Source organism: Pelobates fuscus, chromosome 5 (genome assembly GCF_036172605.1).
Source record: "Pelobates fuscus isolate aPelFus1 chromosome 5, aPelFus1.pri, whole genome shotgun sequence".
In the NCBI taxonomy this organism is placed as follows: Eukaryota; Metazoa; Chordata; class Amphibia; order Anura; family Pelobatidae; genus Pelobates; species Pelobates fuscus.
The window spans coordinates 188776352-188800859 of record NC_086321.1 but is presented as its reverse complement, the minus strand read 5'-3'; the positions used below and the strand labels follow the sequence as shown (position 1 = coordinate 188800859).

The 24508-nt window shown below is 39.9% G+C and overlaps 2 protein-coding genes across 2 annotated transcripts in view; one reads left to right on the top strand and one right to left on the bottom strand.

Moving 5' to 3' along the window:
* LOC134611209 (M1-specific T cell receptor alpha chain-like) overlaps window positions 1-24508 on the bottom strand; it is a 433017-nt gene that overhangs the window by 36125 nt on the left and 372384 nt on the right. The gene's annotated exons all lie outside the window — the stretch shown is intronic.
* Window positions 678-6710, top strand: DAD1 (defender against cell death 1). The gene is made up of 3 exons (XM_063457127.1): window positions 678-953; window positions 3778-3933; window positions 6523-6710. The coding sequence occupies exons 1-2, from the start codon at window positions 743-745 to the stop codon at window positions 3906-3908; spliced, it is 342 nt and encodes a 113-aa protein (XP_063313197.1). The 5' UTR covers window positions 678-742; the 3' UTR covers window positions 3909-3933; window positions 6523-6710.

The window sequence follows — 24508 nt, the reverse complement described above, 5'->3', positions numbered from 1 at the left end:
AGTGACATACCATATGTCTCTGAAGGGCTCCTTATTGCATTGATTAGTGCAGATAAACAGCATACTTACCTCTGCAGCACTAGGATGGACTTGGAAAGCTCGCATGGATTTGGGTATCTAATAAATAATGCTGAACTAAGTGAACTAAATGGAAGTAGCTCTTTGACTCTGTACCTGAACAATTAGCATAACAGTCTCATTGAGCTGACTACAAATGCACAAATGCAAACCCACCAGTCCCATTTTACATCAGCCATAGCTTGCAGCAGCATAAAACCCCCCTCATCTAAAGCACAGCAGCTGAAGGGAAAGGAATGATCCAGATGTGCGAGATCCAGAAACGCTTTATTGTGTGAATGTGATGTCACGTGTGATGTCACTGCCGGCTCTGCCCCTGATCTGCCTGCTTGGCGGACATCATCATGGCCCTGGGAAAGCTAATGCTTGCAGAGTATAAAGGGTCTCGGCATTTATTCGTACTTCCTATATAAACGCACTGTAGTTTTATTTACACAGAAATGCCATTTATTCTCATGCATTACTCATTATTCATCTATAACTGTGCTGTCACACTCCGTTCGTGCGATGATTGACAGCAAGCTCAGTTCATACCCGGTGTTCTACCGGCTTCCGCCTTGTTACAGTGACGTCACTGCCAGTTCCTGAACGCCACGTCTGATCCAGGGAGCACTTCCGGTTCGTCACTTCCGGTCCGCACAGCAGGCTCCCGGTCCCTTCAGTCATGTCGGTGTCTGTGCTGTCCGTCGTGTCCCGCTTCCTGGAGGAGTATGTGAGCTCCACTTCTCAGCGGCTTAAGCTGCTGGACGCCTACCTGCTGTACATCCTGCTCACCGGGGCAATGCAGTTCCTGTACTGCCTGCTAGTGGGGACATTTCCTTTCAATTCATTCCTGTCCGGGTTCACCTCCTGCGTGGGCTCCTTCATTCTGGGCGGTGAGAGGCGCACTATATGTGCTTCATTATGAAGATATTCCTTCCATACTCCTGCCTGTGCCATTTATAGTTGCTGTGTTGTGATAGATTTAATTGCACAATGTATAAAATGACGTGTCTTCCTGCAAATAGTATTATTTACACTGTGCACGTGACATTATAAATGCCAGATCCACTTTATTTACCTGGGCACACATCTTATCTGCCTGCTGGAGAATACATCCTGAAAGGGGATGCATTATATAATATGTCCTCCTAGAGGTAACCCAGTCTAGGCAGTTCCTCATTTGGCCCTGCTGCAGGCATCACTTTTTTATGTCCTGTCACATGAAGTGTGAAATGTGTCCAGCATCATATGAATTAAATAAACTGTGTTGCCATCATAGCAACTTCAATTAAGGAGCAATAAGCCAGTCAGGATCTACCGATTTGGTTTAGAGAGTCTTCTGACCGCTCTAGCAAATCAGCGGCGCACTTGTCAGGCTGCACTCTGTGCTTCCTGAAACTTGATTAAAGAAGCTGCTGGGGAAAGGGAGGTCTGGAGCTGGAGAACAACCTTTGGGGTAAGCCATTCTAGAACAAACATCCAAGCGCCAGGACAAAATTCCTAGTCGCCATGTTGACCTGGAATTTTGTCCTGGCGCCTGTGTGTGTGTTTGACATCCCTTTTACCCACTTCCCTGCTGTGAGCAATGGAGGCAGCTGGTTAAGTGAGAATAGAGGCGGTAGCAAGGGAGCTGTCACTTCCTGCTCTTTTTGCTATGCTCCCTAATGCTCTCTGGTATGATGATGGAATATGACTTCACTCTGGTCCCGCTAAACAGCGTGCATGGGAGCAGAGCAGGAAAATGACAGCAGCCCCACTGGACCCCAGGGAAAAGATCCATTCCAGCTCTCCTAAGGGTAAGGAAGCTGGGTGGACATAAAATAAAACAAATAATAATTTGCAAGTGTGTGAGAGAATGTGTGTGATCTGTTTATGTGTAAATTTAAAGGAACACTTTTGTGTCAGGAATACAAACATGTATTCCTGATACTATAGTGTTAAACTAACTAGGTGACCCGACTGCCTCCAATTGTCTGGGAAAGGTATTTTTACTCACTTTTTTCCCTCACACTGCACCGGTCTCGTCGCAGCTGGCCCAGCCTCTATTGCTTAGATCATCAATATTGATGATTTCCGGTAATAAAATGCTTTCTCAGATGAAAGCATTGGGAGGCTATTGCACATGTGCAGCGAATGCAGCTTTGCGCCAATCCTCATCTTAGACAGATGCATTAAATCGATGCATCTCTATTGGGAACATTCAGCTCCTCCATGCAGAGCGTGGAAACGCTGAATGTAGGTGCTGCACACTAGACTAGGAAGCACATCTAGTGGCCTTCAGTGTGACTGCCACTAGAGGTGTTACTAGGCAACAAGGTAAGCACTGCCTTTTCTCTGTTGATATTAAAAAGACTGCAGGAACAGACTATAGACACTAGAGCTACTACTTTAAGCTGTAGTGAATTTGGTGTCTATAGATTCCCTTTAAATGTTATGTTTGTACTGAACAAAAAAACTGGCTCCTAACTTTTTGAGATGGCCCCTAGATTAAAAGCAAATTTGTTAAGCCATGGTTTAACCCCTTTAGGTAAGAAAGTGCCTGTACACCAAAACATCTTCATTTCGATTAACTTGCTATGGTGACCACACATTATTATTTTTTTTGTCAAACGTGAGCATGCAAAATTACTTATTTCTAAGTGCTTTCCAGATGAAAACAGTAGTTTGACGTTTATCAATCTACTGCTATGTGTTCAGTAAGGTTTACTATGCTAGTGACTATACCATCTAGTTTATAAAATCAATAATAATGAACATGCCGCTATAGGTGGATTTAGCCAGACAAAATTACATGTGAACAATATAGAACCGATGACTGAATAATTCCCTCACAACATACAAGTCTGGGGATTTTCACAAATTTGCAAAAAACCTGACACTAACATTGCCACTTGGGATCTGGCCGGAGGGGCAGGTAAAAGTGAGTTCTACTTACATGAACCTATCATCTTCTCACAGTGGGTATGCATTTCAGTGCCAGGAGCATACTAGCATACGTGGGGATATTTGCTAAAGTAAGAATTGTCAGGAATTCATTGCAGATTCAAACTGTATTTTTTATATACAAAGGTCAAACTATGTGAACTGGAAGCATGACTGACCTGCAGAATTTTTACAGTTCGTCTACTTTGGTTTTAATTTTGAAATTAATTTAGTATATAACACTGTGCGTCTTCTTAAACCAGATTGTGACTTAAAGAGACTGTAGGCACATTGAAGTGGTCTGGGTGCCAACTCCCTTCACCATTTACCCTGAGCATGTAGTTATTGCAGTTTTTATAAACTGCAATAATTACCTTGCAGGGTTAAGTCCTCCTCTAGTGACGATCTGCCAGACAGTCACTAGAGGGACTGAGGACTTCTGAAATCCCCATAGGAAAGCATTAAATAATGCTTTCCTATGGGGACATCCTAATGCGATGCCATCGGCACGCATGCGCGTTAGGTCTCCGGCCGCCGGTGGGGGCGGAGCGTTGGCGGAGCTGAGCCAGCGCCAAGGGACATCAGAAGGGGAAGCTGCAGGAAAATGAGTTTTTTACCTGGCACTATAGTTTCCCTTTAAGTGGTTAATCTATTACGAATAGTGGTTATGTATATAGTTCTGAAGGGGTTAATCTATTACGAATGAAGATTATAGTATTTAGTTGGAATACTAGATCTATTGTTTTATACTTTAGTGTTTTGTTTTGTTTTTTTAACTTTTTTTTTTTATTGCAGTGTGCTTAAGGATACAGATCAATCCTCAAAATAAAGGAGATTTCCAGGGGATCTCTCCAGAAAGAGCCTTTGCAGATTTTCTCTTCGCCAACACTATTTTACACCTGGTTGTTGTTAACTTTGTTGGCTGATCTATTATCATTTGTATAGCATGAGGTAAGTGAATTAGAACAATGGTTTGTGTTACTTGCCAAGAACGTTCCTTTTGAGCTGGAGGGATATATGGATATATATATGTATGTGTGTGTGTGTGTGTTTCCTGTCTCTTTACTTTTGAAACGCATTGTTGATGTATCGTGATTCCTACGTATGTAACGACCAACAAGAGGATGGGTAATAATGGTTTAAATGAAATGAACAATACACATTTGATTACCAGCACATCTAAATATAATACTAATTGTTCAATGGTGCAAAAAGTCAATCAAAATAGTTTTTTTTTTTTTTTTCACAGAATAACTGTAATTATTAAACATTTATCAGTGTCTCAAAGATACAAGTTATTTATCTTCCCTCCTAACCACTAATATTTCTGTAAATAGGAGTATGCACCTGCTGACATGAACAAATAAATTTTTGTTGGTGGTGACGTGTTTTTGTCTAACCCCCAATGTGCACAAGTATTGAGCAACTGTGTCTGTTTTGCTAGCACAGCATGATCAAAATAAAATATTTTTTTACTTTTCCCACACAGCCAGGGAGGTTTGCTTCTTCCTTCCTCGCTTGAGCTAATGGGCATGGCAGGCGCGTTCTACTTGAGTGTGCCAGTCTCCTCTCTCTCAGACCAGTGTCTTCAGCAACTCCGCAGACCTCAGATTAGACGCACAGGAACACACAAGCCAGCGTGCATGCACAGATGCAAGGGCTTCTCAATGCTAAGTTTCTGATAGGATTATTGACCGTAAATAGACTGATATTCTCTTCTCTGGGTAACACATACACCCCCCCCCCCCCCCCCCCCCCCCCATTGAATACATTCATGAAATCGTACCTTAAATATATACTGCTCTCTCAGTTACTTTCCCCCATACTGCCATTCCTATTGGGTTTTTATACCACACATCATCTAGATAGCTCATGCAACCAGGGTCTTCATCAACCTAGCATTCTTACCAATATTTGCAAATTTTGGTAGGAATGCTAAGTTGATGGGATAATATATGTCCTAAACTGTGATTTGTGTGTTTTTTTTTTTTTTTATAAATGTTGGGAGTGGTCCTTCAAAGTACAATTCAAGTCTGGTCACTAGACAAGCAGTTATTAACCCTTTGCTTGGGTCCTAAAATTAAGTACCCTTGATATTTCAATGAGTCCCCAATGATTGGAACAGTAACACTATTTTCCTCAGAAGACAGGCAACTACCCACAATTTATTGTTTATTATTTTAAGTTAAGAACCACTTATTTAGACTATATTAACAAATTGTAGAAGAAGTCAATGTTGGGTTATATAGTGTATTTTGACTTTTATAAAATTGTAGAATACACATATTAAAGGCAAACTATAGTGCCAGGAAAACAGTTGTTTTTTTGGCACTATAGTTCCTTATAGTGCCCCCTCACTCGCAGTGGTGCAGAAGGGCGGTGGGACTTCCCCATAGGGAAGCATTGTGTAATTCTTTTCTATGGGGTTTAGGTGACGCATGATGACCTCCTACATAGCATGAGGATGTCCAACGTCAGGTGACCAAAAGTCTCTTAACGACCCGGAAGTACCTCTAATGGCTGTCTGGTGGACATCCAGTAGAAGTGAAGTTAATTCTTAAAAGTAATTATTACAGTTTATCAAAAACTGCAATAATTAACATTACAAGGTTAAGGGACCTGGCTTTGAGCTGAAGTGGTCTGGGTGCCAATAGTGTTTCTTTAATTGTAGTTTGTCTCTAAGCGTCAAATCAGGTTGCACAATGTTACCATTCCTAGGAGTTATTATTATTGGCATTAATGTAGTTCCAAAATATTCTACAGTGCTTTACAATGTTATAAAGGGAAGAATTTAACAACAAATGAGACAAATGTTTGCAAATTTTGTTAGGAATGCTAAGTTGATGAAGACCCTGGTTGCATGAGCTATCTAGATGATGTGTGGTATAAAAACCCAATAGGAATGGCAGCATAGGGGATAGTAACTGAGAGAGAAGTATATATTTAAGGTACGATTGTTGCCCTGGGAAGCCATAGCCTATTCTGAAGAATTATTATAATAATTAATACGTTTGGCAAGAGAGTCAGTATAAACATAAAAAAAGAAGGGCACAGAGCTTTGGGGGAGCCCAACTGAGACCGGACGAGAGGATGAGGTGTTACTAGAGAAGGAGAAACTGAAGGATTGCTGAGATAAAGAAGAGAAACATGGGTTTGGGGTTAAAAAAGAAAATGAGTTTGGAACAAAGGGCTACTTATGTGTGTATTTATGATCCATGATTCCTTTTCAACTATAAATATATTCCACTGTGCTCAATAATAAAAAAAAATTTTTTTTTTATAAAGTTTCCTTTACTAAGGCAATGCATAATTGTTTGTGTAAATGCTTCTAAATAATACGTTGAGACTTTTGATGCATTATTTAATAGTGGAATGTTCTGCCTAAACGGATTTACCATTTTATTACACAAATTCTGTTTATTTTGCATGAATATACTTGTATGTTAAACATGCACTGTAATTTTATAGAAAATAGGAAAGGGTAAACTGACTCCTAATTATATGAAAAATGTGTTTTATTTTTTGTTTCATTTTTTACAGTTTACTGACATTCGTGCTCCTCGTTTGGGGACCATTTCCAAGCTGGATATCACCACATGAGATTTGTTCTGCCTTTCCTGTTTTTGACTTTATATTTAAGTGTCAGGCTCACCAACAACAGTTTTCACAACAAACATGCTCTGTTTTTAGGGAAAGGTGAAACTGCCAATAAAGATGTGACTTTCGTATTTGCTTTGTCATGTTGGATTTTCTTGCCTCTTTAAAGAACCCTAATTAACTCAAACCCGGTTTACAAATTTCAATGTGAGCACTATTAAAGTGCTACTCTTCACAAAATTGTAATTGTGTCACTGTATGTATAACACATATCAAAGGGTCACATCATGCCAGTTTATACTTCTAGCTGTTTTTTTTTTTTTCTTCCCTATTTTGAAGCTTGTTCTTTATTGCAGTTTTCAAGCATAACAGCATAATCTTCTGACCATGTAGGCCAGAAGACAACATGGCTGTGAGTCATGCACAGAGGTAACAGAGCAATGTACAACACTCAGTTCATAATATAGCTAGGGCCAACTCATTATTATTAATTATTAGAATTTATATAATGACAACATATATTGCAGAGCTTTACATTTCTAGAAAGTGGATATTTGAAGGTGAAGATGGTCCTGCTCAAACAAGCTGACAATCAATGATACTATAACATAAAGCTGCGTACATCAGCATGTGCCTTTAGTGACAAAATGCGAGAGACACATTAAGTAAGAGACTAGCTATAATTCTAGATTATGCAAACGTGGTGTACCTATATTCTACAATTTTAGAACATGACCGGAGTGGACACCGAAACAAGACTTCACCCTCACCAGTGACAGCAGCCAGCAAATCCATCCTGCACTTTGTAGTAGTGTAAACTGCCTTGATATAAGGAATAAAACGTTGACCCAACCTAGACGATTGCAAGGGAGCAGTGACCGCCACATAGTGAAGCAAAGCCTTAACCACACAACGGATAAAGAAACCTCAGTAGAGTTTGTATTTGTATGACGCAAAATCGAAAATGCGACCCCTATAGGCAAAAACGAAAAACAGTTGACGTAAAATGCGAATACAACTGCGACCCTATGGAACAAGACCAGGCATAATAAAAGTGTCAACTTTGCCGAAAGCTGCAGAAGCCACAAGCTGTCCGTAGAACCAAATCTACGTCCAAAAGATGAGAATTCTAGGCACTGGAGGTATATACTGCTAGATATGAAGTAGCCGGCAAACTAGGTCCTGACCCAATGGACATGAACATGAGTCGCTGAAATGGTCGAACGGATAACATTGATCACGCGAGATACAGCTGACCCAGATAAAAGATATGGAACAAAAAATCGGTATCAAGGGAACAGGTGGTGTAAGTGGATTGGAATCCTTCTGCAGACACCAGCAACCCCATGTATGCCAGGTAAAATGTAGCACCATCTGGTACCATGAGTACCATTAAAGCTCCTTAGCTGACTGCGATAAGTTGACAATTGGCCAAGAGCCACTGAAAGCATCCAAGCCACTAGATCCAAGCAGTCTTGGGGATTAGTAGATGGAGGGACGGAAGGAGAAGAGGGTGTACGTGAGACCACTCCAGCTGGTCCGGAAACCATGCTTGACTTTGCCAGAAGGGTGCGACATGGAGAAGTGACACCCTCTGGACATGGATATGATGGAGAACTAAGTCCAACATCGAGAGTGGAGGAAACGCATGCATGGGTTTGCCAACTCTGGAGAAAGGCGTCAACCGCCTCGCACTCTGTGTCCGGGAGCCAGCTGAAATATCAGACGATTGGTTGGTGAGGTTAATAGGTCCACCCAAAGCAGGCCACAGAGTGTCTCCAATCTGCAAAAGAATGGTTTTGCCCAGCCTCCAATTGCTGCTGTCCCTCCAATCATGTGAAAAGTAGTCCAAAATATTAAGCCTCCTGTCATGTTGTAAAATTTAGGCTTGAATTGACACCTCTCCAGGATGACCCAGCAGTCTTGACTAGATTAGTAAATTGAATATGTAACAAACTGTAGTGAGAGGAAACGAATAACAAATCAAAAAAGAAAAGGTAGCCAAACAAAAGGAAACGGGAAGACAATGAGCTATAGCAGCCAGAATTGTTAGGTTATGACACCCCTATAAAATGAGGTTAAGGCTTATGGACAAGCAGGGTTAATGGAATAGGAAAATCACAACCAATTATAAAAATATAATTTATTGTGACAAATAATTAATAGTAATATGTAACATGCATTACAATAATCAGTGAATGGTATGACAATAGTATAATATATGGCAAAATATTATGGCACCAATAACCACCACCACAAAGATAATTTGTAGATCACTTGTCTTAAGGTGATGAGAATGTCAGTCCACATAGAAATTATCCACCAGTAATGGTCAGTAAACTAAGCAAGTATTAATACAGATCTCAGTATACATGATAATCACATAAGCTATCAGCAACATAAAGTTAAAATTAATTTCCAAAGGAGTTACATGTATAAATTACAGATTATGCCTTAAAGAATCTAAATAACAATTATTTTAATATTGACAATAAGAATTACAGCAATGCTACAGGAATCTTATAGATCTTAGTTTTAGAAACCCATCAAAGAATGTACATAAGAGTATTACACAGCACAGCTCAGGGTCATAAAATGGATGCTGACAGTTCGGATCAGTACACATATAATTAACTCCCTCACTGCTGGCTGCAATGCTCACAAAGTAAACACTTAAAGGGACACTCCAGGCACCCAGACCACTTTTGCCCATTGGAGTGGTCTGGGTGCCAACTCCCACTACTCCTAACCCTGCAACTGGAATTATTGCAGTTTTTTATAAACTGCAATAATTACCTTGCAGGGTTAACTCCACCTCTAGTGGCTGTCTACTAGACAGCCACTAGAGAGAACTTCCTGACTCATAGCACAGATTATATGTGCTAGAGCGTCGCTGGACGTCCTCACGCTGTGTGAGGACCTCCAGCGTCGCTCATTTCCTCATATGAAAGCATTGAAAATCTTTTTCAATGCTTTCCTATGGGGAGCGCTAATGCGCATGTGCGGCATTGCCGCGCATGCGCATTAGGTCTCCGCCGCTGGGCGGGATCAGTCTCGACCGACGGAGACAGAAGGAGGAGCGGCGCAGAGGAGGAGACAGCGAAGAGGGACATCGTCGCTGCCTCAGGTAAGTGACTGAAGGGGTTTTCACCCCTTCAGTAACCGGGGATTGGGGGGTGGGAGAGGGTACCTCCAGTGCCAGGAAAACTGATTGTTTTCCTGGCACTGGAGTTTTCCTTTAAGCATCGCAAACCAATACACAATATTTCACCTCACAAAATAGTCAACTATTCTTTACCATTCAATAACCATAAGAAAATTATAAGCCTTAAAATCGCTTTACTGTGGTTTCTTTCTGATACAATATTAACTTATCCCTGATTTATTAAAGATTTCAATATCTCTGGATAATAGTGTGATATGTTACACTTAGCAAATTACCAGTGAATTTATATATATAATTCTTTTATCTCAGCTGCAGTCAGAAATGTTGAATTATATAAAATTCCCTCTAGTTAATTATGATTTCAAAAGTTTTGAAATCTGATCAGCATTATTCAGGTATATTTCTGCTTTTAATAAAAATTAAATACTTGAGCAATTTTCTTAGTAGAATATTATTTTGGTATTCTGGAGATGTAATCCAATGGATGGTGAATGCAAGTAAGCGTGTTTAATGATAGAGAAATTAGCATGAGAATAACAGTCCTGCAAAATGTCTAAGTCCAGAGTTGGTCTGGCTAACAAAGAATTCAGAGTTTTAGAATTCCAGATGGGAAAAGAAGTGTGTTAGAGTAAGTATTACCAATAGTGTGATCCAGGAGTGTGTTCCTTTAAGAGTATGTCTCAAGAAAGTTTTTAAAAGTCTCTCTAGAGTATTGTGTCCCCACTTTTGAAGAATTCCATATCTTTAATTTTCACGTCAACTTTTTGAAGTGACCAATGGGATTAGAGGAGTGTACCTTATTATAATGATTGCTTTCATAGATTATAACCAGAAGATGGCGCAGTTGCATCACAGATATATTTATCACTTATTCCAATCACCACTTTGTCTGAGGGGTTAATTGAAAATGATGCGAAAAACTGTTATCTTTATAGCCAATCAGTCATAGATGGCTGTCACATTTTAAAGGATTCTGGTAGGTCTTAGCTAGACTACCAGTTGCCTTTTTCAGCTATAAAGTATTTATTTGACGCATCTGGACTTTGATTCAACCCAGTCTCACAATGGGGTCTTGTAGAAATCCCATTTATATAGTGAATAGAGTGAGAGAAAAAAAATGTCTGTTTCTTTTACATTCTGCTACAGCAGGCTGCAAAATTGAGTCACATCAGCTAAGTAGTGACTTTACGGTATAATTTAATTTAAATGATATCCAAAATAAGTCTGACACTACCCATTTATGACTTTGAAAAGGATATAAATTGCTGCCATTCATTATTCTGTCTTCTTGTTCTCTCCATTGATTATGACCTATGCAGAAATCAGTGAAACATTCTTGGACCTCCACTTACCCACTTTCTACTGGCTTGCTTTCAAATACACTGTTGCATTTCCGTTATCAAGAAAATGTCACCTCAATGATGACAAAACCACCTAGACATTACAAGTTTCTCCCATCAAACCAATTTAGCATATCCTCAACAACTGGGAAATTCAAAGACATTGCGTAGGAGAAGAATGCATATGTTGGTCACACCCAAATATGCATATTAACCAAATTCCACAATCCTGTTAAATCCCAAAATATCATGTCCCCATCTATATACCAAAACATGGAGTTAAACGTGTATCACATATTTATATTTTTTCATTTATTTAACAGTTCTTACATAGTGCTTTTATCCAGAGAGCATTACAATTTATGTAAAAATAATACTGGTCAGCTATGCTTCCAGTTTGGCCTTTCTTAAGGAGCTGCCTGACAGGCGAATCGTGTGTTGGGGGTTTGTGCATTCCTTACCTCTGGTGACAGCGATGTTTAGGATTCACTTATGAATTAAACCACTAGCTTTATTTTTTTTATAGAATTAGTCTAGTACTCCTCACCTTGTTGGTTTAGGTGTCCTTGAAGGCACATTCAGGATTTTGTGTTTTATACTCTCAGTTGCAGTAGTTTAGATGCCTGTATAGATACATTTTTTGTTCACATTTACCCATATGACAAGTACTTGTCCTGACTATTATATATCTCTTATATGTTAGGTATTCACCTGGGTTAATTAGTTATTTTGGATCCAGCAACAAGCTGATCATGATCTTTTTTCACTCTTGGATACATTTGAGTACTATATATATCTATCTATATATATATATATATATATATATATATATATATATAAATAAATATAGTAGCCATATACGTATAACAGCTACATGTTTTCTGCATATAGATTTTTAGTTTTATATTTGTTTTGATTCCTTTTGAGTAATTTTATGGTTTTAAATTCTGGATTAAAGGATATGTTTTAACCACAGGGAAGAACCTGTTTTCTCATTAAAATTATCCCTATTAGTAGTATCCCCACCCAGGGACGTTTTAGCCGCGAGGCAAAACAAGGCATTTCCCTTGGGCGGCATTTTCCAGGGGGCGGCAAAAAAAGCCGCCCCCAAATGCCCCGGGCAAATGTCTTGCCCCTGGGTTTTGTCCTGCCTAGGGCAGCACAAAACCAGGATACACCACTAAATTGATGAATACATTTATTGTTTCCCTTGGCTAATTTGTTTCTTTGTTAAATAATCCATGATGAATTTCCAGAGTTATAATATGTACAGTTGTGCTCAAAACTTTGCAAACCCTTGGAGCATTGGCAATATATGCACCATTTTTAAAGAAGTGAGAGGCAAAACACATTTCATTTATTTCTTATGGGATTCATGTTCAACTGTAGGTTACTAACAGTCATAAAACAAAACATGGCAACAAAGAAAAAAATAACATGACCTCTGTTCAAAAGTCTGCATACCCTTCGTTCTTAATACTGTGTATTGCCCCTTTAGCAGCAATGACAGTGAAAGCCTTGTTTACCCCTCTCCAAACATAGCGCTTATGTTTGTGACCATAAAGCTCTATTTTGTTCTTGTCACTCCAAATTAAAGTGTGCCAGAAGCTGTGAGGTGTGTCAAGGTGTTGTCGGGCATATTGTAACCAGGCCTTTTTTGTGGCATTGGCACAGTAAAGGCTTCTGACTGGCAACACGACCATGAAGCTAATTTCTGTTCAAGTTGTGACGTATTGTGCTCATTCAATCAACCACAATGTCTTTTTTCCAGAGCAGCGTGTATTTATCCTGAGGTAACCTGTGGGTTTTTCTTCATATCCAGTACAATTATTCTGACAGTTGTGGGTGTAATCTTTTTCGGTCTACCTGACCTTGGCTTGGTATCAAGAGATCTCTGAATTTTCCACTTCTTAATAAGTGATAGAACTTTGGATATCTTTTTTATATCTTTTTCCATCTTTCTAAAGTTCCATTACCTTTTTACGCAGGTCTTTTGAAAGTTCTTTTCTGCTCCCAATAGCTCAGTATCTAGCCTGCTCAGTGCATCCACGTGAGAGCTAACAGATTCATTAACTATTTATTCACAGAAACTAATTTTAAAAAGCCAAAGGTGTGGTAAAATAACCTTTAATTGGCGTTTTAACGTGTGTGTGTGTGTGTCACCTTGTATGTCTATAACAAGGCTAAACATTCAAGGGTAAGTAAACTTTTGATCAGGGCCATTTGGGTGATTTCTGTTATCATTATGATTTAAAAAGGAGCCAAACAACTATGTGCTAATAAATGGATTCATGTAATAACTATCCTTTAATAAAATAAAAATGTTTTTGCTTGATCAGTCATATTTTCAAAATGATGCCAACATTTCACAATTTCTGCCAGGGTATGCAAACATTTGAGCACAACTGTATGTGCAACACAAAAAGGGAACTACTAACAAATAAGTTATTTATCTGTCAAAACCTACTCTAAATTTTGGCCCACCATGTATTAAAAAGTAATATTTTATCAATGCTTATAACTCTTTAATAAAAATATTTTAAATATAACGGGTTCCCAACCCAGTCTTTAAGTACTCCCTACCAGTCCAGGATTTAAGGATTACCGGTACTCTGTTGTGTCTAAAGTGTTTTTTTTTTCTTCTAAAAACACCTTATACACAACTTGGTAATCCCTAAATCCTGGACTGGTAGGGCATGGTGTGCACAATATAGAATGTGACAGCAGATAAGAACCATTGGGCCCATCTAGCCTGCCCAATTTTCTAGATACTTTCATAAGTCCCTGGCCTATGCCACACATGCTTAAACTTCTTCACTGTGTTAACCTCTACCACTTCAGCTAGAAAGCTATTCAATGCATCCACTACCCTCTCAGTAAAGTAATACTTCCTGATATTAATTTTAAACCTTTGTCCCTCTAATTTAAGACTATGTCCTCTTGTTGTGGTAGTTTTTCTTCTTTTAAATATAGTCTCCTCCTTTACTGTGTTGATTCCCTTTATGTACTTAAATGTTTCTATCATATCCCCCCTGTCTCGTCTTTACTCCAAGCTATACATGTTAAGATCCTTTAACCCCTTAACGACCAAACTTCTGGAATAAAAGGGAATCATGACGTCACACATGTCATGTGTCCTTTAGGGGTTAACCTTTCATGGTAAGTTTTATCCTGCAATCCATGAACCAGTTTAGTAGCCCTTCTCTGAACTCTCTCTAAAGTATCAATATCCTTCTGGAGAAACGGTCTCCAGTACGCGTACAATACTCCAAGTGAGATATCACCAGTGTTCTGTAAAATGGCACGAGCACTTACCTCTTTCTACTGCTAATACCTCTCCCTATACAACCAAGCATTCTGCTAGCATTTCCTGCTGCTCTATTACATTGTCTGCCTACCTTTAAGTCATCTGAAATAATTACCCCTAAATCCCTGTCCTCAGATCTTGAGTTTAGGACTCTTTCAAATATTCTGTACTCTGCCCTTGGGTTTTTATGTCCAAGATGCATTATCTTGCACTTATCCACATTAAATGTCAGCTACCACAACTCTGAGCATTTTTCTAGTTTACTTAAATATTCTGAACAAAAATATTAATTGTGGCAGTCAGCTAGACCTTTATCCTCTTCTACATACCTTCCTTCTTTTGTTTGTAATCTAATTCATCCTTGTTTTACTTTCCTTTTCTCATTTATGTATCTAAAACATGTTTTGTCCCCTATTTGTGTTCTTCTTTTCTCTTGTGTGTGTGATTTGGAAGCTTTGATAACTTGCTTAGCCTCTTTATGCCTAATCTTATAGATCTGTCTATCTTCCTCGCTCTTTTTTTTAATATATAATTACTAACTTTTTGTTTTTTACTATTTTGGCCATATCTGCAGAGTACCACAGTGTTTTTTTTTTTTTTACTGACAAGCCTAATGCAGTTTTCTGTTGCCTTCAGCAGTGCAATTTTTAAATAATCTAATTTATCTTGGACTCCATTTAATCTGCTCCAGTCTGATTATGACTCCTTTACACATATTCTAATTTTAGAGAAGTCGTTTTTTCTATAGTCTAAAACTTTTGTTTTTGTGTGGTGTGACTCAGTCACTGTTCTTATATCTCTGGATCCTAGACTTTCACCTACAGTACTATCTGATACCAAATCTCCATTTGTTAACACTACATCTAGTGTGGCCTCTTTACAAGTTATTTATTGCCACAAGTTCATGGATCTTATTCCCTAAACTAAAATCATTTGTAGACATGACACTTTCTACAGGCACAGGCTGTCCTTGTTTTGGGGTGCAATTGAATTTATGTTTTATCGCCCTTTTAACCCTCCCCCCTCCTAGTTTAACCCCTAAAAGGACCACACTTCTGGAATAAAAGGGAATCATGATATGTCACACGTCATGTGTCCTTAAGGGGTTAAAAATACATCCTAGCAAAAACTCTGAACTGCTCACTGAGAACATTTGTTCCCATTTGAGAAAGATGCAAACCATCTTTTTCGTACAGTTTATTTCCATTCCAAAACAGGGCTACAAAAAGAAATGAAGCCAAATCCTTGATCCCGACACCATTCACGAAGCCACAAGTTAAAGTTCCTAATACGCATCCGCCTGTCGTTCTGAGTGTTATGCACAGGCAGAGCTTTAGAGAATGACAGTGTGGAAGCAACCTGGCACATATCATTGGACAATTACATCCAATTCCCCTTCCTGCTTTGCTCCCTTAACAATATTACAAATATGTCTCCTGTCTCTGTTGCAGTAGCTCCAGGAAGACATCTCACAATTCCACGATTGCCCAGCTCCACACCTCTTATGATAGAAATACGACTATTATTGTTATGACATGAAGGGGTGCTGCCCTGGAACAGCACTGTCCCTTTAAATGTGGGAACCAATTTAGCAAAGAAACGATGAATGAATTAAATCAAGAAATATATATATGATTTTTTATATATATATATATATATATATATATATATATATTTTTAAATATATATATATATATATATGGTTTTTTTTGTTCTTATATCCTTTTTGGTGCTCTTTAAAATATATATATATATATACTATATATATATATTTTAAAGAGCACCAAAAAGGATATAAGAACAAAAAAAACATATAATATATACACACACACAAAAAAAAAACACAAACAAACAAGATAACCACAATTTGTGCAGGCAGAGTATACTTAAATAGTCCTTTGGTAAGTAAAGTACTTGGGCAGGATTGTGCAGCCACCACTATAAATAGGTGGGACACAGATCCTAAGCCTCAAAGCAAAACATGACACCAGGGAACAAAGCCCGAAACAGGTCAAACAAAATAAGGCAGCAGAGTCAGAATCACTGGAAATAAGGTAGAGGCAGGAACACTGAATCAGAATACAGGATCAGGAGGCACAGGAACACCGGACCAAGAAGACACAAGAACACAGTATCAAGAAGCAAGGAGTCAGACTCACAGGAGACAAGAGACAATGATCTGACCAGGAGTGAGGGGAAAAACCAGACTATATAGGTGCTAAACAAGGACCAGGCGAAGTGCTAATGAAAAGACATTAGGAACAGTGCCAAACAGTGATAGTGGTGAGTGTGGGTACTGCATGCGGGAAAATCAACTAAGGAGTGTCGTGACAATTATACATTCACAGTTTATTCAAATTTTTTATCATTTTGGAATTTCTTTTTTTTTACTTATTTAATATTTTATTCTTTTTCTTATTATATAAAACATATACAACATCATATGCATTACCATTTCCTCATGTTGCATTGCGTGATACAATTTTCAAGTGTATACATATCTGACATACAATACATTAACTATACATTAACAAAAATTAACAAAAAGTCCAGACTGAGGGCTCTCTTGAGTCAGAATAGGTTTTAATTTAGTAATTTTACACTCCTATTATAGCGTCAAGCTATCTTTATATCAAATGTAAGCAGGGGCGGACTGAGAACCCTCAGGGCCCCCGGGCAAAATAAATCAAGGGCCCCCTTACAGGCCCCACCTATACTCCGCAGCAAGCGCCACCCATGTCCCGCCTCCATGCACCGCCTCCAGCCACACCCTACACAATCTTTAGACACAAGGAACAAAAGTGCAATAATCCCTTCAAGGCCCCAGTAGAGACTACAATTGAGGGCTAATGGGCCATGGAGGGGGGTCTTTCTAGCAGAGGCTATCTCAGTGTCCTTTAGAGAGTGTGTTAGAAAGAATCCCCTCCAGGCCCTATTAGAGACTACAATGGAGTCTAATAGGCTTGGAGGGGGTCTTTCTAACAGAGGCCATCTCAGTGTCCCTGCTGGAAACAGTCGCCTCCAGGCCCCAGTAGCGACTACAATTGAGGGCTAATGGACCATGGAGGGGGGGGAGCATCCTAGCAGAGGCTATCTCAGTGTCCTTTAGAGAGTGTGTTAGAAAGAATTTCCTCCAGGTCCCATTAGAGACTACAATGGAGTCTAATGGGGCCTGGAGGGGGGTCTCCAACACTCTGGTTCCTATTCACAATATAGCAACACAACATAGCTCACTGATACCTAGGCCAAGTTGGCTCCTCTTACCTTAATTACTGTTGCTGGCTGGCAGTCTGTGGGCTTGCTGGCTGCGGCTGGCAGGCTGTGGGCTTGCTGGCTACTGCCGGCAGGCTGTGGGCTTGCTGGCTACTGCCGGCAGGCTGTGGGCTTGCTGGCTGCGACTGGCAGGCTGTGGGCTTGCTGGCTGTGGCTGGCAGGCTGTGGCTGGCAGGCTGTGGCTTGCTGGCTGTGGCTTGCTGGCTGCGGTTGGCAGGCTGTGGGCTTGCTGGCTGTAAGCCTAACTGGTGGCCTGTGGGCTGGCTGGCTGGCTACTGGCCAGCCTGTGGGCTGGCTGGCTTGCTCACTACTGGGGCACTTGTAGATTATTTAAAGAAATAATCCATGCACAATAACCACTACTGCTCTGTGTAGTCGTTATGGTGCCAGGAGGGCCGGGCCCCCCTCCCAGAGTAAGTAGTCAAACCGTTTAAGAACAGTTTGACAACTTACCTGGGGTCTGCTGGGATATGAGGCTGTAGAAGGGTATAGGAGCAGTGGTGCAATGTGTAAGGGGTGCAGTGTGTGTGAAAGGTTCAGTGTGTGTGAATGGGTGTAGTGTGTGAATGTGTAGGGTGTGTGGGGCAATGTTTGTATGAGGGGGCTGTGTATGTGTGTGGCAATGTTAGTATGGGGGGCTGTCTGTGTATGGGTGGGCAGTGTATGTGTGTGTGAGGCAATGTGTGTAAATGTGTATGGTGTGTGTGGGGGCAGTGTGTGTGTGTATGGGGGGCAGTGTGTGAATGTGTATGGTGTGTGGGGGCAGTGTGTTTATGGGGCTAGAGTTCACTCTCACCACTGCGACCACCAAGAATCCCTGGTGGTCACAGTGTTGAGAGTGAACTCTAGCCCGTAGCTCCAGGGCTAGAGTTTACTCTCGCAAGAGCCGTAACGTTGCCGTGGTAACCGCGGCAACGATCTGTGCTCGCGCAAGAAGGACCCAGAGGAGCTGCAGGCTGAGCTCCCGGGTCCTCTCTTCCTCCCTCCCCTGCCGGCTGCCCGCACGGTGCCTGCGGACAGGGGAGGGGGCAATTGCCCTCCTCTTACTCCCCCCTCCCCCTCTTCTTACCCCCCCTCCCCCTCTTCTTACCCCCTCTTCTTACCCCGCTCCCCACTCTTCTTACTCCCCCCTCCCCCTCTTCTTACTCCCCCTCCCCCTCTTCTTACCCCCTTCTTAATCCCCCCTCTCTTCTTACCCCCTTCCCCCCTCTTCTTACTCCCCCCCCTCTCTTCTTACTCCCCCTCTTCTTACTCGTCTCTCCCCCTCTTCTTACTCCCCCTCCCCCTCTTCTTACCCCCTTCTTAATCCCCCCTCTCTTCTTACCCCCTCCCCACTCTTCTTACTCCCCCTCCCTCTCTTCTTACTCCCCCTCCCTCTCTTCTTACTCCCCCTCCCTCTCTTTTTACCCCCCTCCCTCTCTTTTTACCCCCCCTCCCTCTCTTTTTACCCCCCCTCCCTCTCTTCTTACCCCCCTCCCTCTCTTCTTACCCCCCCTCCCTCTCTTCTTACCCCTCCCTCTCTCTTCTTACCCCCCCTCCCTCTCTCTTTTTATCCCCCTCTCTCTCTTTTTACCCCCTCTCTCTTTTTACCCCCCCCTCTCTTTTTACCCCCTCTCTTTTTACCCCTCCTCCCTCTCTCTTTTTACCCCCTCCCTCTCTCTTTTTACCCCCCTCCCTCTCTCTTTTTACCCCCCTCCCTCTCTCTTTTTACCCTCTTTACCCTCTTCCCTCTCTCTTTTTACCCCCCTCCAACTCTCTTTAACCCCCCTCCCACTCTCTTTTTAACCCCCCCTCCCACTCTCTTTTTAACCCCCCTCCCACTCTCTTTTTAACCCCCTCCCACTCTCTTTTTAACCCCCCCACTCTCTTTATAACCCCCCACTCTCTTTTTAACCCCCCCACTCTCTTTTTAACCCCCCCCACTCTCTTTATAACCCCCTCCCACTCTCTTTTTAACACCACCCCTCCCACTCTCCCACTCTCTTTTTAACCCCCCCCCCTCCCCTGTAACGCGGCCGAGCTGCTGTGCGGTCCGCGGTGCCTGGCCGGAGTGATAGGAAGGTGCACACTGAGTGTGCACCTTCCTGTCAGTCCGGCCGGGTACAGGAAACAGAAACTCCTGTTCCGCGCAGAACAGAAGTTTCTGTTTCCTGTACCCGGCCGGACTGACAGAAAGGTGCACACTGAGCACCTTCCTATCACTCCGGCCGGGCACCGCGGACCGCACAGCTCCAGGGAGGGTAGGTGAGAAGCTGCAGCCGCCTGAGGCTCTTAAGAGAGCGCTCAGGCGGCTGCAGCATTTAAAGGGGCGGCCGGGCCCCCTGATGGCGGGCCCCCCTCCCGGCCGGGCCCTCGGACCATGTCCGCCCCTGAATGTAAGCAGGGTTTATCTATAGACTAGTTTTCCTGTATAATACCTAGCCAGTTTTTCAAAGTAATTGGTTCTTTAACTAGCCCTATCTCCATTTTCAGCTGATAGATTAATTGTGATTTTACTTCCTCCCATATTGGGGTTTCTCTGGTTTTCCATTTCCTAGCAATTGATATTTTAGCTGCTAACAATGTATGGATTATCAAGACAACATATTGATCAAAATTCTGAGACATATATAGTTGTAACAAAAATAACTGTGGTTTCTTGTCAACCTTAATTCCTGTCCATGATTCAATATTCATAGTTACCATAGACCAAAATCTTTTTATTAAACCACATTCCCACCATATATGTAGCATTCCTGCCTTATGTTCCCCGCAGCGCCAGCATTTATCCGATGCATCCGGGTACATTTTAGCAAGTTTATCTGGTACCATCTATTCATGATTTTGTATTGGAGTTTCACTAGGTTCAGACAATGTACATTTTTTATGATCAAATTCAATGCTTTCGTCCAGTCATCGTATCTTATGTTATTGTCTATTTCCTTTTCCCATTTTGATATTACTAGACCAATAATTTCTTCCGGGTCAATTTCTATTAAATTAAAACACTTTGAAACTAACTTTTTAATAATAGTATGGTCTTTTAATAGTTGTTCCAGTATTAAATGTTTCGCTGAATAATTTTTTAATAAGTGCTCTTTAAGATACCCCTTTATTCTTATATAGGTAAATATCTCTTTAGAATGCAGCTTATATTCGTCTGTTAAAGTATTAAAATCTTTTATCTTACCATTGTCTATTATATTGTTAATTTTGTTAACCCCTGCATTAATCCAGCTCTGGATGTTCAGGTCCATAATATTTTTTTGCAGCTGTCCAAAATCAATGCTAGTAAGCAGTTTGTCTTGTAAGTCTAGATCTTTTCTTAATTTATACCATATGGGGATTATATTGTTTAGGATCAAGCCCTTATCATAATTGCCCTGTCTAAGGTTTTTTCTATGATCTGTCTTCCAGAAAAGAGAATATATATCCTCCTTTATTTCATCGTTAAGCAGACTCTGTTCCATTTTAAACCAGATTTGTTCTTTTGCTAAATCGGATTGGGTTATTATTGCTTGTGCTATATTACAAACTCTCCAAGTATGATTTAATTGTGGAATTCCCAGTCCACCCGATTTTATCTTTAACCTTGAATGGTTTCGACTTAATCTAGGACGTTTTTGACCCCAAATAAATTTATTAATAATTGATTGTGCTAAAGATAGCCAGCTTTCTGAACAGTATAGGGGTAGCATGCGGAAGAGATACACCCACTTTGGGTATATATAGAATTTTATAATATTTATTCTCCCCCACCATGATACTTCAATTCCCTTCCAATTATTCAGGGTTTTTGCTGTATCTTTCATTAGCCTTAAAAAATTTTGTTCCATCATATTATTCGGTTCATTAGTAATTTCTATGCCCAAAACTTCCATGGTATTTTTTTCACAATTAAATCCGAATTTGTCAAATAACTTTTGCTTAATATTTAATGTGAGATTGAATGAAAGTGCTGTAGACTTACTTAAGTTTAATTTATATCCTGAATAGAGTGAATATTCCTCTATAGAATCCATGACCTTTTCCATGGATTTCACGGGGTCTCTCAGAGTAAGTACCACATCGTCTGCATACATTGTGAGCTTTAATGATTCCTTCTCTAGTTCTATTCCTTTTATAGAGTCATCAGCTCTGATTTTGTGTGCTAATGGTTCAAGACTAATCAGGTATAAGAGTGGGGACAGGGGACAACCCTGTCTTGTTCCATTTGTTAACTGGAACCATTCGGAAGAAAATCCGCTTCCCACTACCCTAGCTGTTGGAGTTGTATATAAAGCCATGATAGCCCTGGTGATATTACCTTGAATTCCAAAGCCAGATAGGGCTTTCTCCAGAAACTCCCACCTTACCCTGTCAAAGGCCTTTTCGGCATCTAATGACAGGGCAAGGAGGGGGATCTTGTGTCTGGTTGCCAGATCTGCCACATCTATCAATCTCCTAATATTAGAAGTTGGGGCTCTACTGGATATAAACCCCACCTGGTCCTGATGAATAATACTTGTTATTACATTAGATAACCTGTCTGCTAGAACAGAAGAGTAGATTTTAATATCACTGTTAAGTAATGAAATAGGTCTATAATTTATTACTAGTTCCAAATTTTTCCCAGGCTTTGGAATTGGAACTATGTGGGCCTTTAACAGTTCGCTGGGGATATTTCCGTATGACATAAAGTCATTAAATAGTTTGGTAAGTGGTTCTATTATATTACCCCTAAAGGTTCTATAAAAGCAATTACTGAACCCATCAGGTCCTGGTGCTTTTTTTGATTTTAATTTTTTAATTGCAGATTCTACTTCATTTTGTAAGATAGGTTCATTTAATACTTTCAGTTGAGCCTCTGTTATACATGGGAGTTTGAGTTCTGTAAAGAATTTGGAAATATCATCAGTACTATTTCCCCCGGGTAGATTATATAGTTCTGCGTAATACTTTTGAAATGCATTACCGATCTTCTCTGGCGACAAGACTACTTCTTCTCCGTTTATTTTTAATTTAGAGATAATTTTTTTAGTTTTTTCCTTTTTTAATCTATTTGTTAGTAGTTTATCCGCTTTATTCCCTTTATAGTACCAGTTTCTTCTTAAACGTTCTAACGCAAGGTTAGATTTGTTTATCAAAATATTATTAATACTCTCTTTTATTTTTTTAAATTCTTTACTTATTTCAAACGATATTTTTTTTTTATTCTGTTTTTCCAATCTATCATGATCTATATAAAGTTGTGCCAAGTTTTGTAAGTTTCTTTTTTTTTCCTCTGTGCCCACTTTTATAAAGCTTCCCCTGATTGTACATTTAAACGCACACCAGAGCGTAGATAAGGAGATCTCAGAATTATTATTTTCTCTGAAATAATCTTCTATAGCTTTTTGTATTGTGTCCACATTTTTTTTTTTTTTAACAAGTATTCATTCAATCTCCAGTTAGATCTAGTTTTAACAAATTCTTCTTTGATTTCTAGAATTAGAGCATTATGATCTGACCATGGGATATTAGTGATCAGAATTTTCTTGACCCTTCTAACAATGTTTATTTCTGTCAATATGTAATCTATTCTTGAATATACCTGATGCGGGAAGGAAAAACAAGTATAATCCCTTTCCATAGGATGCCATATGCGCCAAATATCCATAAGGCCTGCCTTTTTAATTGCCTCATTAAATTTTTGGGAGGATTGTTCTAACTGTCCCTTGTTCTCATTTTTTTTTTATTTATTTCTGTCCATATCAGGGTCTAGTATACAGTTGAAATCACCCATATATATTATTTTCCCTTGTTTAATTTTTTCGACTTTATTCACCAGTTTATTTAAGAACCTTATGGGAGCTTTATTGGGCGCATATAGATTTACAATTGTGTATATCTGATTGTTTATCTCTCCGATTATTATGAGGGTCCTTCCTTCGTCATCTGGAACTTGGTGAATTAACTTAAAATCTATCTTCGCAGAAATAATAATTGCTACCCCTCTTTTCTTGTTCTTGGGCATAGAGGACCTAAAAATATGTGGAAATTCTTTTGAGCCAAACCTATCTTTGTCATTTTTTAGCCAGTGTGACTCTTGTATTCCACATATGTGTATTGACTCCTTCCTAATAAAATCGGTGAGGATAACTCTTTTCTGCGGTGTATTTAACCCCCTTACATTCAGAGATGCTATTCTAAGCATAACTTAATTCTATCTGACCCCTTTCCCCTCAGTCTGGACAACCAAAAAATAACATAACATACAAGACATTGCACCCCTACATTTAACATTAAAATAAATGGTTCCTTTCCCATAGGAGCCATAAATATCCCTGCGTTCCTTCCCCCTGTGTGTCAGGAGGGAAGAAATTTACAAATTAACCACCCTATATGGTTAGGTGATGGGATATACTAACAATTCTGTCAAACGTATAAGAAATCTGCGAGTCACCCTGAGTTCAAGCGAGAATAATAATACGAAAGAAAAAAAAAAAAAAGACATTTTCTTTACATTCTTTACCTAAATTCCTTCTCTCTCCTCTCTCTTTTCCCCTGTATTATTTATCTTAAGTGCTCATGTCCAATATTATTTACTTAAAGTGTAATAAACTCTCTCTGTTTATTTTTTATTTATTTTCCCTGCCCTTCTCCCTTACTATTTATACTAATAATATCTATTCTTTCAGTGCTCAAGTGCTCCACTCCCTTGAATTTCTCTTCTCTTTACCTGGAACTACTATCATTTATTTGTGTGATATTCAAAAGTGTCTTATATTCCTTCACTTCTAACCCCCTTTGTCTTACTCATCCTCTTCCTCTCTATTTCCTTTCTTTCTATATCTTCTTTTATATTTGTGTAAATTATTTAATCATGTGAAATTCTATTTCTAT